Below are 14522 nucleotides of genomic sequence, written 5' to 3' on the forward strand. Positions count from 1 at the left end.
GCAAAATGCCATTAAGTGTATATCATCTAGAAGGTTCAATTAACCATGAAGATGTTTATTTTCCAATGTTCATATGCTTGTTAAACTGTATATTTTTCTGAAATAATATTGCTTAACACTACATATTTGTTGAAAGTATCAAATGCCAACTAAGCTGTATATCTTGTGGAATGTTCAAATGAGAAGGTGTTTGGAAAAATGTATATAGTTGTATTACCAAATTTCTAAGATTACCCTGCATGCTCAATAAGGGACACCAATAGTGTTTTTGCTTGTTGGCAGAGCTTTTAATGCATGCCATTTTTTTTTATACATGGAGGCGTTGTGGCAATTTTCTATTAAAGAATAAATAAATAATAATGATGATGAATGATGATTTGATAACCGAACCTATGGGTCGGTTTGTTGTGAACATATGAATGTCGAGCCAGTGTGTTGAGGGTCATGCATAGACCATCGAAGTTATGATGTGAATCCACATGAAAATGGAAATATAATATGGTTGCCCGACTGGTTTAAAGGCACCGGGGCATTCGTGCTTGACTGGTTTAAAGGCACCGGAGCACTTTGGGTGGGTTATGCAATCAATATGACAAAGGATTGGGACTGGTTTATATACCTTGGTAAAATGACTAAGGTTGGGAATTCTACTGCTATGATAGTAGAAGGAAGTTGGGGAAATGCCCCATACTTCGGGAACATAACTAAATTAAAAAGATTAACCCACTCAGATTCGGGCTTACCTTGGAGATGGTAGGTGGTACAAAACTCCGGGGGCATGTGTTTTACTGTTTCGAGCTAAAGTGACTCGATGGTCCCCAGTCCTCGGAGTTGAGGGGACCCGGACTACCAATATGTCCTAGGTGGTAGCTCTTTGTTCTTCTGCAGAAGTTAGGGATGCATCCTGTTTTGGTTTTGGCCTTTGGGAGGTTCTCTCGGTCACTGGCCGCTCCCTTGGGATTTCAGTCACAGTTAGAATGTTTGGGTTAATAAAACAACTCGGAATAATATACCCCCGAATGTTCTCTTCTGTGATGGTTGTCTTGGCCCGTGTGTACCCACGGGATAAGATAAGATAAAATAATCATTTTTTTTAGAACAGTTAGGTATCACAGTGAGTGGAATCATTAAAGAGACATTTGCATATTTTTTTAGCATGCTTTATATTGTGAAATTGTAATGATCTGAAATCCTAAAATGGGTAAATACGAGGTGATTGAACTATTACGTGAAAGTTATGCATGTTATTGTTATTGCTGTTGCATCGCCTACCTCACTTGCTTATTAATGTTGCATATTATGCCTTACCTGCTCAGTTATTGTTATTGCGTAATTGTTTACCTGCTCAGTTTGTATATGATTGTTGATTTATGTTGTTGCTTACTTGCTTATATATATGTTGAAAATCACCCATGACACCCACATCTCATACTGGACTCATGATATACCTGCATTAAGAGTGACAGTTTTCCTACTTAGACGTGGTAGTCTAATTCCAATCAATTTACTATTTTTCAGGTAAAGAATAGGGTTTATGAGCGGCTGCGGGATGAGGCATCGGATCGAGATTTTTGGATTTATTGTTCCAGAGATCGCTTTGGTTCCTTTTATGATTTGAACTCTGATTATTTTCATTGATATTGAAATGAAATAAATGTGTTGGGTTTTCTCTCCACCGTAATGTCTCGAAATACTTAACCCTATATTCTTTCTTGTTTCTGCTGTTAAAAAAAAAAATCCTCTTAAATTTGGGTAAAAATTTTGGGGCGTTACATAGGTGGTTGCTCTGTTATCACATCTCATCACCATTGGCGTTGAGGTTTGTACATGTAGATCTCTGAGAACTTATCTAACCCATATCATTTCGGCTGCAGTTTGAGCCATGGCTCTATATTCTGACTCAGCACTCGATCGGGCTACTACGGTCTGTTTTTTGCTTCTCCAGCTTATTAAATTTTTGCCTATAAACACAAAACCCCGTAGTGGAATTTTTATCCCTAATGTCTCCTGCATAGTCAGCATCCGAATAGGCAACTATATCAAGAACGGATCTTGATTTGTATAGTAGTCCTTTACCTGGAGAAGACTTCAAGTACCTGAGAATCATCATTTCAGCCTGCCAATGTACTTGGGTTGGTTTATCCATGAACTAGCTAATCTTGCTCACGGCTAAGGAAATATCTGGTCTTGTCACTGTAACATACAAGAGTTTACCAACCAGAGACCCGAAACTTCTACTGTCAACAGGTTATGCTTCTTCAAACATGTGAAGTTTAGGATCCATTGGAATGTTGAAAGGTTTGGCTCCTAACATTCTTGTTTCCCGTAACAAATCAAGTACATATTTCCTCTGTGATAGGACTAACCCTTCACAGTTTCGAGCCACCTCTATACCCAAGAAGTATCTAAGAGGACCAAGATGTTTGGTAATGAAGTGCTTCTGTAGATGAGCTTTGGTATCTGAGATATCCTTGTTATTGCTTCTTGTGAGTATAATATTATCCACGTACACAACCATAACCACAACCCCCGTGGGAGTTTTCTTAACAAATAATGAGTGGTCTAATGCCGACCTGTTAAAACCAAATGCAGACACGCTCTCAAACAACTTTTGAAACCATGCACGTAGACTTTGCTTTAAACCATATATCGCTTTCTTTAACTTGCACACCTGGTAACACTCCCCCCTGAACATCGAAACCCGGAGGTTGCTGCATATACACAGTCTCAGACAAATCACCATACAAAAAGGTGTTCTTCGCATCCAACTAGCATAGGCTCCATCCATTATGGACTAGTGCCAAGATGTGCCACATGAGAAAAGGTTTCAAAGAAGTCTACCCCATACGTTTGTGTGTACCCTTTTGCCACCAATCTGGCTTTGTACCGTTCAATTGTGTCATCCGAATTGCACTTAATGGTGTAGATCCACTTACACCCAACAATATCTGCATAATAGGTGGAGTAACCAATTCCCAGGTATTCCGTGAAACTAAGGCATCCATCTCATCTTGCATAGCAGCCTTCCATTTGGAGTCTAAGACTGTCTGATGGTGATGCAGTGGTAGAGATTCAGCAGATAGAGCTATGATGAACTTCTTCATGTGACTCCCAAGTCTCGCTTCTGTAACAAACTTAGAAATGGGGTGTAAGGTGCATTGCCTTTGACCTTTCCTGATAGCGATTGGCAAATTATCATCCACAATAAAAGCTTCAGTCGTGGCTGAAGGACTTACTTCTGAAGAAGAAGGTAGTGTAGGTTCTGATTCCAGAGGAGATCTACGAGCATATACCAGAGGGGGGTCATGATACCGTGACTGAGTGTGAGAGGTAGGAAAGCTTGTAGGAATTGACTCCAAAGGAAGAGGGGTATAGGTAATGGCATAGCATCACCTTGATCACATAGTAATCTGGAGGCAGTACTTAAAAAAAGGAATGGACTCAAAGAAAGATACATTTGCACTGACATACTCTCTACGAGCGACGGGATCATAACACCGATACCCTTTTTTATTTTTTGGATAACCCACAAAAATACACTTTATGGATTGAGTCGATAGTTTGTCCCAATGAGGCCCTAGTTTATGAACAAAACAAACACACCCAAACACATTGGGAGAGATCGAGAAAAGAGGTGCATTGGGATATAGGATTTTCACAGGAATTTGTTCTCCCAATAAGGATGACGGCATGCGATTGATAAGGTAGCAAGCTGTAAGAATGGCATCTCCCCAATATGAAGGAGGCATACATGATTGTAACATAAGACTGCGAGCAACATCTAGAAGGTGTCTATGCTTCCTTTCAGCTACCCCATTTTGTTGGGAGGTATAGGCACAAGTCGTTTGAGGTTGAATGCCACGATTCTTATAAAACAGTAGTAACTCATTGGTTTTAAACTCGAGAGCATTGTTAGTGCGAATGATCTTGACAAGATAATCAAACTGAGTGTTTATTTCAATAATGAGAGACATAAGAATAGAAGGAACTTCTGATCTGTCTTTTATTAAAAATATCCATGATAATCTGGAAAAATCATCGACAATGACTAAATAATAACGACATTGGGACCTACTAGGAACTCTACTAGGTCCCCACACATCAACATGAAGAAGCTCAAATAATCTTTGATTGGATGGATTCTGACTTGAAGGAAACGAACTCCTGTGGTGTTTACCCAGCTGACAGGCTTCACACTGGAACGAGGCAGAAGGTGAAATTTGAGGAAGAATTCTACGAAGTTTTGGCAACGACACATGACCAAGACGAAGGTGCCATTGATAAGAACTGGTAGATGACTCAGACACGGTATGTGTGACTCCCAGTGGTTGATGAAGATAGTAGACACCTCCTTCTTCGTAGCCTCCACCAATCCTCTTCTCCGTCAGCAAATCCTGAAACATACAACACAAAGGATCAAAAATTACTCTACAATTGTGCTCTTTTGCAATACGACTAACTGACAATAAATTTTGAAGAAAGGAAGGGGCATGAAGCACATATGTCAGATGAAGTGATGGAGAGATTGAAACATTTCCTTGTCCCACAATGGGAGATGAACTTCCATCGGCAAGGACAACCTTGTGATGATCACACATGGGGTCTAGCTTAGAAAAATTTTGTGAAGACCCACATAGGTGTCTAGAGGCACCTGAATCAATAATCCATCTACTACCTTGGTGATTCAATCCTTCACCTGCTGAGTAAGCAACATCAGCAATGGGAGTAACTGCGTTCGAACTAGGACGATGAGACATCAATTTTTATAATCTGCACGACTAAGAGTAACAGAGTCATTGGAGGAGCCAGTGGGAATCTCCATGTCAAGCTTCGTAATTTGAGCCTTGGACACATTTGGTGTATGAGAAGAAGGGGGTCTACCATTTTTATCCCAACACATGTCCTCAAGATGTCCCAATTTGCCACAATAGGTACACTGAAATCTACCTCTACCTCCTGTACCTCTGCCACAACCTCTGCTATGCGAATTTAGGAAATTTTTTCTTCCTCGACCAGAGGTGACTACAAGCGCCGATGTTTGTGAATCAGAATGAGTTTGCGAAAGAGTGATGGCCAATCTACTCAGGCGGTTGTAGGCTTCGGCAAGAGTTGGGACATCTGATCCTGTCAACATCTGAACCTTGGCAACCGCAAATTCAGATGATAGTCTTGTCAGAAATCTTGCAACCATGGTTTGCTCCTAATAGGACTTCTGCGTGGTACAACATAGGGGCCTGTGTGCATTCAGTCGTTCAAATGCAGATTTGACAGAAGCATAATATTGGGCCAGCGTCTGATCTCCTTGTTGCAGTTGATAAATCTCTTGCTCGACTTGTAAGATGCGGCTTACATTAGTCTCGTGAGAGTACGTATCTCGAAGGTTGTCCCACATCTCTTTAGCAGTGGTGTAGTAAATAAGACCATCAGCGATATGAGGCAATACGTTGTTCATCATCCATGACATAACGATATCGTTATCTTCATCCCATGTGCTGTATTTCCTAGATTTATCAGGTGGTTCCGGTTCTAAAAGAATATGTTTTTTTCGATGACCAGAAACGGACATCATAAAAGTTCGAGACCACCTCGCATAGTTCGAGTCATCTAGCTTGACAGAGAACCCATACGAAAAGGGATTTGCAAAGGTTTTATATTCACCACTCAGCTCCCCTTTTTTATCACCATCTTTAGACATCTTGACTTAGTCTCAAACAACCACCAGACCTGACCTAGATCTGATCAGACTAGATCTAATTTGCGACCCAAAAAAACACGTTAGATCACTTTCGGGACTCGTCGGGTCTGATTTTGGCCAGACCCCCACCACGATAGTTTCACCACCAGATCTGACATTAGATCTGATTCCAGATCAGCGTCTGACACACAACACTGATTCCACGCCTTCTCTGCACCAGATCTCCACTCGATCTGGTCTTCTCCAGGATCCACACTCCACGAGCTTCACGACTGCATCATGCTGGAGGTTGCAGACCTGCTCCAACAATTACAACTTCAGCCATATTCAAAACCTGGTTGCATCACCTGTCGACCTGCTGCATTCAGGCCTCGACGGTGATCTCGACACAGATCTGAAACTCATATTTGTCTTCCACACGATGGTTCAGTCACAGCAGATGCAGCAGCGACCCCAGCGATAGCAGTGGCAGAAACGACCCCAGAAGCACCGGCCCGTGTCGCAGATGCAACAACAGCAGTTTCGTTAGCATCACGCAATAGCAGCAGTGTCACAGAAGCAACAGCAGCGACAATTGTCGCAGCAACGTCGACTCCTGCAGACAGAGGCGACTGCGGAGGCTGCTGCAGAGACGTCTTTGCACAACGACGTCGAGAGGACGACGATGTTAGTCACCCAGGATGGGTGGCTCTGATACCATGTTGTCGTCGGTTGGGTTCCTGGCAAAACAGTAACACAGAGAGAGAGAGAGAGAGAGAGAATAATCGTTATTAAGCATTAAGCCCTAATCCCTTCTTAAAGGAATTAGTTAATAATAAGTTACAAAAGTACTCCATCTATTTTTCACTAATTACGTACTACTACCCAAACTAAAAAAATATTCCCTTTTTCTTTTTAACAATATATATATATATATATAACAAATCACGATTTTTAGCTCACGCCATCACGAGTTGGGGCGTTGCAAAATTGAAAAAAAAAAGGTATAGGACTCGTGTTTGGCAAGTGTTGTTAGTGCACGTCACCTTGTGTTGGGACACTGCAGTTTCGAAACCCAATTGGGTTGGGTTACAAATCGGGTAGAGGCTTGCCAAATGCAGCATGCCTTATAAAAAAAAGAAAAAAAGGGGAATTAACGCAATACACAAACGGGGGGGGGGGGCACGTGAAGCTTCTCCACTCACGCACGCTGGAGAGAAAGAGGGAAAAACCGAACCCCTCTTCTCACCCACGATCTCTCTCCTGTTCTCCCCATTCTTCTCCAACTGCTCCTCACAATCTCTCCTTCTTCCTCTCCCAAAACCCATAAGAAAACCCTACCAGTCGTGATCTCTCTCTCTCTCTCACGGTTTAGAAAAAAATAAGGGGCTTCACATATCCACTGCAGCAAAGGGGAGAATACACGGGAGGGATCGATCCACCGCACCCAACAGAGGTAGGGTTTCTATGATTTTGCCGTATGTTTTGTTTAAGTGTGCAATGAAACAACAAAGGGGATTTCTTGTAATTTGAGGAACAACATTTTGATTTAATGGAACCTGAGAATCTCTGATCAGAATAGGCAGTTATCTTCTTGTGGAACTTTGAATTGCTGGTAGAAACTGTGTTATCTTAGTTTTGTTTTATTTCTGCTGGTAATAAGATATGCAATCTGGTATGAAAACTGCGTTTACTACTCAATGAATTTGGGGCTTGAGATCTTAGAATTTATTCCTAGAGTCTGAAGAATTCTGTTATGAACTTATATCAATTACTCTTCCAAAATTTTTTTCATAAGTTTGATATAGCAGATTGAATGTACGTCCTTCTTTTTGTGTCTAAATAGTTAGATCTGCAATGACAATAAACCCTTGTATATGTGAATCCTCATTAGATTCATTATGGCGGGTGTTCTAAAATCCCTGCAGTAACATCATTGCTTTCAAATCTTCTTTGATGTTAGTTCCTATCAATATGGTTCGTAACAGGTATATTTTTTTTTTAGCATTTCAATTATTTTTGCCTACTATGGTATGAGCCTTGACTGTCCATCTGTAATCACAGGACTTTTAGCCTTTGAAAAGTGTGGTTAATTCAACCGGATTACACTTGATATGAATCAGTACTGCTTTATATATATTTTCTTTTGTTTCTTGTTGGCTGAAGCCTTGAATACCAATTTTCAATACTTGGTAGGCACATCAAATTTCTCGTTTCTGTGTGTTGAATTCTGTCACACTAAAATCAGTTTTATCTGATTGTGAGTGTACTGAAATCAGACACATAGAAACTAAATTTCTTTTACTGACTATAGGTGTGATCGATTTGGGCGCACAGGAACTCATTCTAACTATGTATGTATGCTGAATTTTGTCACACTAAAATCAGTTTTTATCTGATTATAAGTGTACTGAAATCAGACACATAGAAACTAAATTTCTTTTACTGACTATAGGTGTGATCGATTTGGGTGCACAGGAACTCATTCTAACTATGTATGTATGCTGAATTCTGTTACACTAAAATCAGTTTTTATCTGATTATAAGTGTACTGAAATCACACTTGGAAACTAAATTTCTTTTACTGACTATAAGGGTGCTCGATTCAGATGCACAGAAACTCATTTTAACTACATACGTATGCTGAACTCTGTCACACACAGCCAACATATTTAAGCATGCGATTGTGCTGGATTCATGTACACACTTATAAAGTAAAATTTTATAGCAGTTTTGGTACCTGTGCTTGTATCAAATGCAGGTTCACAGTGAATTTGTCCATGCTTTGACTGGATTAAGGGCACTGGGCAATTTTATTCTCTTACAATGGAGAACCCACAGAACAATGTACTTTGTCCAGACTGGTCCCTGCAGACCAACCCTTGTCTTTTGACAAAGGGGGTGATTTTATTGAGTCCTGTAAATTAGTTGATGCGATAATATCTCTACACTGTTAGAAGAGAAAATTTTGTAGTGCACATCAGAACTTTGAGACTTCCTAATCATCATAAATGCTAGAACTAGTCATTCTTCGTTAGCTGGCATGCTATGAATTAGGGCCTTGTTGGGAAAAATTAATGAATCTGTAGAATATTCTTGCTATTCCCTATGTGTAAATTATCATAATCCCATTACAGCTGGTAGCTCTTGTAGGATTCATATCATTGCTTATACTTAGTGCGTCATTCAGATTTATGCTTTCTGTTGGTACCCCCAATTTGAATCCATTTAAAGTTAAATGCATAACCTTTCACTGAATAGATTTATTTACATATTGTTCATACGAAATTTTTAATATATGGCTTAGTGACAATGGAGTTAGGTCACTTGCAATTCTTGCTTAGATGCATGGTTGCATTGATGCTTGGCAATTGTTAAGTTTAAACTACCTGTGTTCTTCGTAAATGGGCTCATATTCGAGCCTGTTGTTTGTGTGAACCATCGTGGTGCCATGTGAACACGGGTTATGCCCTTATATGTAAGTAGATGTCATGTGTAGTAACGGTTTAATGAAGGCACATGGGTTGCCGAATCAGGAACTTGCAACTAAAAGATTTAAGGGGCATGACACGTACTCTTAAAAAGCCTTATAGATCTAATTCACATGAACTCATAACTCTGAGTTTTTGCTTGACTGGTTTAAAGGTACCAGAGCACTTGTGCTCGCCCGATTTGAAGGTACCGGAGCACACTGAGTGGGATTTAATAAATAAATTAATAATTGGCAACCTACCTACCTAAGGTGAAAACCTCCAGGCTTATGCTACCACGGTTGCATGATTCGTTGCATATATGAACACCTGTAATATTGAGCTATGGGGTTCAAATCAGGTTAAACCCTGAAAGGTCAGGTAAAAAAATTAATAAGATAACTCACTCAGAATCGGGCTTACCTTGGATAGGATAGGTGGTACACAACTCTGGGGACGTTTTTTTTTAGCTTCGAGCGACAATGACTCACTGGTCCGCAGTTCTCGGAGTTAGGAGACCTGGACTACCAATTTGTCCTAGGTGGTAGATCCAAGTTCTTCTGCAGAAGTTTAGGATGCATCCTATTGCTTTGGCCTTTGAGAGGTTCTCTCGGTTATTACATCGTTTCCTTAGAATTTTAGTTTCAGTTAGACGCTCGGGTTAATAAAAACATGCAACATAATAAACCCTCGAGTGTTCTCTTCTGTAACGGTTGCCTTGGCCTGCGAGTACCCGCGAGATAATTAAAGAAAATTTTAAATTAATCATATTATGTTTTTTGTATATGTGTAACTTATGATATACTTTTTTTATATTGTCTAGGTATTGAAGTAGCATATTCGCTAAGAGGATACATTTTATCTCAAGTAAAGTTAGCAGCTGATATTGTTGCGTGTTCGGGAATCACAAACACAAAATATGCTGACACTCCTGAAGTAATAAATGCTAAAATGAGAGTTGAAGACAAAGTTTTACTAGATGATCTAACTCCTTATAGGCAACTTATCGGATCACTCATGTACTTATCCATTATTAGACCAGATTTTGTGCATGAAGTACATACAACAAGTTAGTTTCAGCATGCACCTACATCAGTTCACAAGAGTACCATGTTAAAAATAGTTTAATACATCAAGAAGACTATCTAAAGGGCTATTCTTATCCTCTTCATCATCTTTAAATATCATTGCTTATACTAATTCTAACTGGGGAGGAGATCCCAATAACCGAAACTCAACAACAGGTTTATGTGTGTTTATAGGCGATTTTCTCATTTTTTGGAGATGCAAAAAGCAGCATAAAGTATCTTTATCTTTCACAAAAGTTGAATATAGGGTATAGGATGATGGCTACAACAACAACCGAGGTCATATAGATGAAATCCTTACTTTCAGATATGGGTGTTAATGTTTCAAAACCTTTTAAAGTTATGTTGCCATAACAAAAGTGTCATATATATAGCCAACAACCATATATTTCATGAAAGAACAAAGCATATCGAGATGAATTGCCTCTATGTTCAAAAAGAATACTTGAAGGGGATGATTACTTTACCATATGTTCAGTCAGAGTTTCAGATTGCAGACTTCTTCACAAAAGCTTTTCCTCTACCACGATTTTTGTTTCTTCTTAACAAACTTTCAGTGATCTCACAGTAAATTTGAGGGGAAGTGTTAAAATATGTTATATATATACATGTATATATATATAATGTATATATATACCTAATATATATATATACAATATATGTATATCAGGGGTATTTTGGTTATTTTATATGCTGTAATAAATACACCCCAATAGGGATGGTCTGTCCTTTAGTTTTTTTATTTTATTTTTATTTTTTTAATATAATCTTTTTGAACTGTTGGGAAGCAGTCCAACTAGTCGTTAGACTACTCCCAACGGTCATATTTCTGACCATTGGAGGCAATCCAACGGCTGTTGGACTGCCTCCCTTATCCTCCTTTTTGGTTGTATTCTCAGCTTTATAAATAGAGCCTCTTGTAACATGCTTAGATATGTTTTTAAACATATTTGTTAAGAATACAAAGAACATTTATTTTTAACATTGTGTTCTGTGAAGTTTGCGTTTTTTATCTCTTTTATGAGATTATATTCGGTCCATTAGAGACCATATTGTGATTGTGCACTTGTGTAGTCCTTTGTTGGCATTGTGATTGTGCACTTCTTGTTTCATTTCACACTTGTGAAAGCAGCAGTATATTCCTATCCCAATCTACAAATCTCACTAACAGATCATGTTGGACTTGACTCTCATGTGCCAAAATGCTTTCTTCCCCTGCCAATACAGCTTGTGGAGCAGGCTCCTCCCCTAGAGAGAAACCTTTTGCATGGCTTGTTTCCATTTAAAGACCAGCGGAAACATACTCTTGTGAATATACATTGTTGACCATCGCATGAAAAAAAATCCAATCCTCACCTCCTCAGAGCAAAAAGAAATATGATGATGAAATCTTCAACACATTCAGAATCCCTCACATGGCCATCCAACTTGGTATCATGGACCATCTGCTAACCTGGATTATTTATCATAAGATACATTGGTTATTGGAATTTATAAATCCACTTCGCTTGAGATAAAAGAATTGACCGCTCGCTGTCCCTTGGAGAGGGACTCCTTAGCACCATATCACAGAGTCGACAGTCCTGGATATTCCCCAACCAGTACTTATTCTGCGTGCTTCTTTATATTTTACTTGAAGAGAGATGGACAGATGATAAAAAATTGTCCTCTACTTTTCAGTTTATCTTAGTAAAAACAATATTGAAGTTAATCAAGGTCTATGTTTAGCTCTAGCAGTCAAAGTTATTTTCACAAAGAAAATGAGGTAAACATAACCATGCAGACAACCTTGGGATCATTATAGATTGGATCATATAACATTTATCCTGCAAAAACAGTTTTGTTTTCACAATGATATGTACTGTAACTTCCACCAGGAATACTCGATCCAAACTAATGAAAATTGCTTTTCTAAACATTGTGGCCAAACAGACTTGTTTAATCAAAGAAATTTTTAGTTTCGTTTTTTTTTTAAAATACCAAATCAAAATGACAAACATTTATAAGAAAAATAAGAGCACTAATTAATTTTGCCAATTTTACATCGGTTGAAGTACCTTAGCTTTGCTCAGTGCTGAAAAACAATGCACAACTACTCTTTGAAAAAAGGATATACTCTATGGATAAGGTAACTAGAATTAGTGGCTGTAAAAACTAGCAAAGGAAAATTTGCAGGTTCTGATCATGATATCAAAAGAATGAGTTTCACGTGTCCACATGGAAACAACCTGAATAGAGGCATTAGTGGTGGCGGAAAATCTTTGAAGTGGACCGTGAAGCACAAGTAAATTCCTCCCAAACAAAAAGTTTCATTCACAGTGAAAATCAAATGCGAGGATGGTGAAAGACAGAAACATTTGCTAAGGATGTGCTAATGATCAAGAGGACAGAGATAAATCCAGAAATAGTTTCTCATCATGTTTAAGGATTGCTTCCTACGTATGTCACACTAGAGAATCAACGAAAAGCTATCTAAAATACATAGTTTTTGGAGACCCATATACATAATCTATCCACGAAACGCTATCTAAAATTTAATATTGAACGAAAGAACATCTTAAACTTACTTCCAATTCTGGAGCTGCTAAATGAAATCAACATTTTCAGCATCTTTTTTTCAAAATTTCAGAATAGCTAGCTACGTTTGACGGCCAAAAAATCAACTTATATAATTCAACAAATTAAATTATGAAAGAATTTATCATCTTCCACTTTAAGATCATGCATGCCAGAAAGAAAATCAGAAAATAGTATCAATGAAGCTAAAGAAAATCAGAAAATGGTATCAATGAAGCTAACATGCACACCTGTTTTCGAGTTTTGGCAGGAACATTATCGCGAACATCTCTACCGCCATGGCCCCCATCATGAGACGCTGTACCAATGAAAGTCAACAACCCAATAAGAGAAAAGGAAAGGAAATGGAGACTAGAGAAAAACAAACTCACCATTTTCCGGAAATCGATTGGTATGATTCTCCTTTTCATAAATGACTCTCTTGGACTCTTTCACATCCACAACCCCTTCCTAGAATATCAAATGTCCGTGTCAATTCAAAATTTATAAAAGAAAATGAAAAGCATTACTAGACCAGTTAAACCTATACAGGGAAGGGGCAGAATGAGAAGCAGTTCACCTGTTGGATAGTATCCAATCTCTGTGAATCGGTTGTAAGTCTCTATATCCATCAAAACCCATATAGTAAAAGAGAATACCAACATTAACCCCATTCTCAAAATCAAATAACGAACAGAGCAATACAAGCTTGCTTGGTACTTACAATACTATTGAACTCTTCAAGAAGCTCATTGCGCACTGAAACAGATAAGAAAACATAGCTATAGGAGACAATTAACTACAACGAGCAATCTCATGTTGGTGTACCAAGAAAACGCATTCGACAACAAGGAACAGAAATAAACAAGAAAAGGGGTTGATAGATTTACCTATCGAGCCTGAGAAATAATTGGTTCTGTGATACAAGAACAAGAGGGGCGAGAGAACAGAGACGGATAGCAATGAAAGGATGATCACCCTCCGTAGTTTGATCCCCTGTCTCGCTCCACCATTACAGGACCTCTTTGTCTTAGAGAGCATCTCTCTCTCTCTCTCTCTCTCTCTCTCTCTCTCTCTCTCTCTCTCTCTCTCTCTCTCTCTCGTGAGAATCCCAACAACTAAGAGACTTGAGAAAGAAAACCATTAACCAAGGGACTTGAGACAGAAATGGGTTCAAGAAAATCTCTCTCTCTCTCTCTGTGGATAATCTTTATGGAGAGAAACTCATCAATCGATCAACCAAGAACTACGAAGGAGAGAGAAGAGACGGGCTCGGGAAGAAACGGCAGATGATTACACCACCAATAAGAGAGATGCGACAAACGTTCTTCATGCTCTGCGCCTCTAACTCCTTCAGATGGCTGCCAGTTTCTGACAACGTTTGATAAGGACGCTCACGTTGACAATGACGATGACGCTACTGCTGATCGTGGTGGGAGAAGGATCTTTTTTTATAGATGTCAGCTGGTCGGGTCGGATCTAAGCATTGCCGAATTCGATATAATCGGATCTAACCTAAACGGATTCAGATTCGAATTCGAATTTAGAGTAGGATTAAGAAAGACAAAACCGAATCTGGATCTAACTAGTCTAAAACCCAATATTCACACTTAAGCTGACAATCGAATTCAGATCTTAATCGGTTTCATATTCAAAACCGGATTTCAATAAAAATTTAATACCAAATCTGACTACTCAGATTCGGATTCGAGTAGAATATCAGGTTACATCCGA

At 38.9% G+C, this 14522-nt stretch overlaps 1 protein-coding gene across 1 annotated transcript in view; it reads right to left on the bottom strand.

The window, feature by feature from the left end:
- Nucleotides 1-13970, bottom strand: part of LOC149831519 (putative galacturonosyltransferase 6) — a 34416-nt gene extending 20446 nt beyond the window's left edge. The window contains exons 1-5 of the mRNA XM_090013936.1: nt 13679-13970; nt 13513-13547; nt 13369-13410; nt 13181-13259; nt 13040-13107 (exon numbers count right to left, since the gene is read on the bottom strand). Of these exons, the coding sequence (XP_089870062.1) occupies nt 13040-13107; nt 13181-13259; nt 13369-13410; nt 13513-13547; nt 13679-13829 (375 nt within the window). The 5' untranslated portion in view covers nt 13830-13970. The remainder of the gene's footprint in view (nt 1-13039; nt 13108-13180; nt 13260-13368; nt 13411-13512; nt 13548-13678) is intronic.
- Nucleotides 13971-14522: the final 552 nt, after the last annotated feature.

Source organism: Nuphar pumila, chromosome 7 (assembly GCF_984573655.1).
Source record: "Nuphar pumila chromosome 7, dmNupPumi1.hap1.1, whole genome shotgun sequence".
Lineage (NCBI taxonomy): Eukaryota > Viridiplantae > Streptophyta > Magnoliopsida > Nymphaeales > Nymphaeaceae > Nuphar > Nuphar pumila.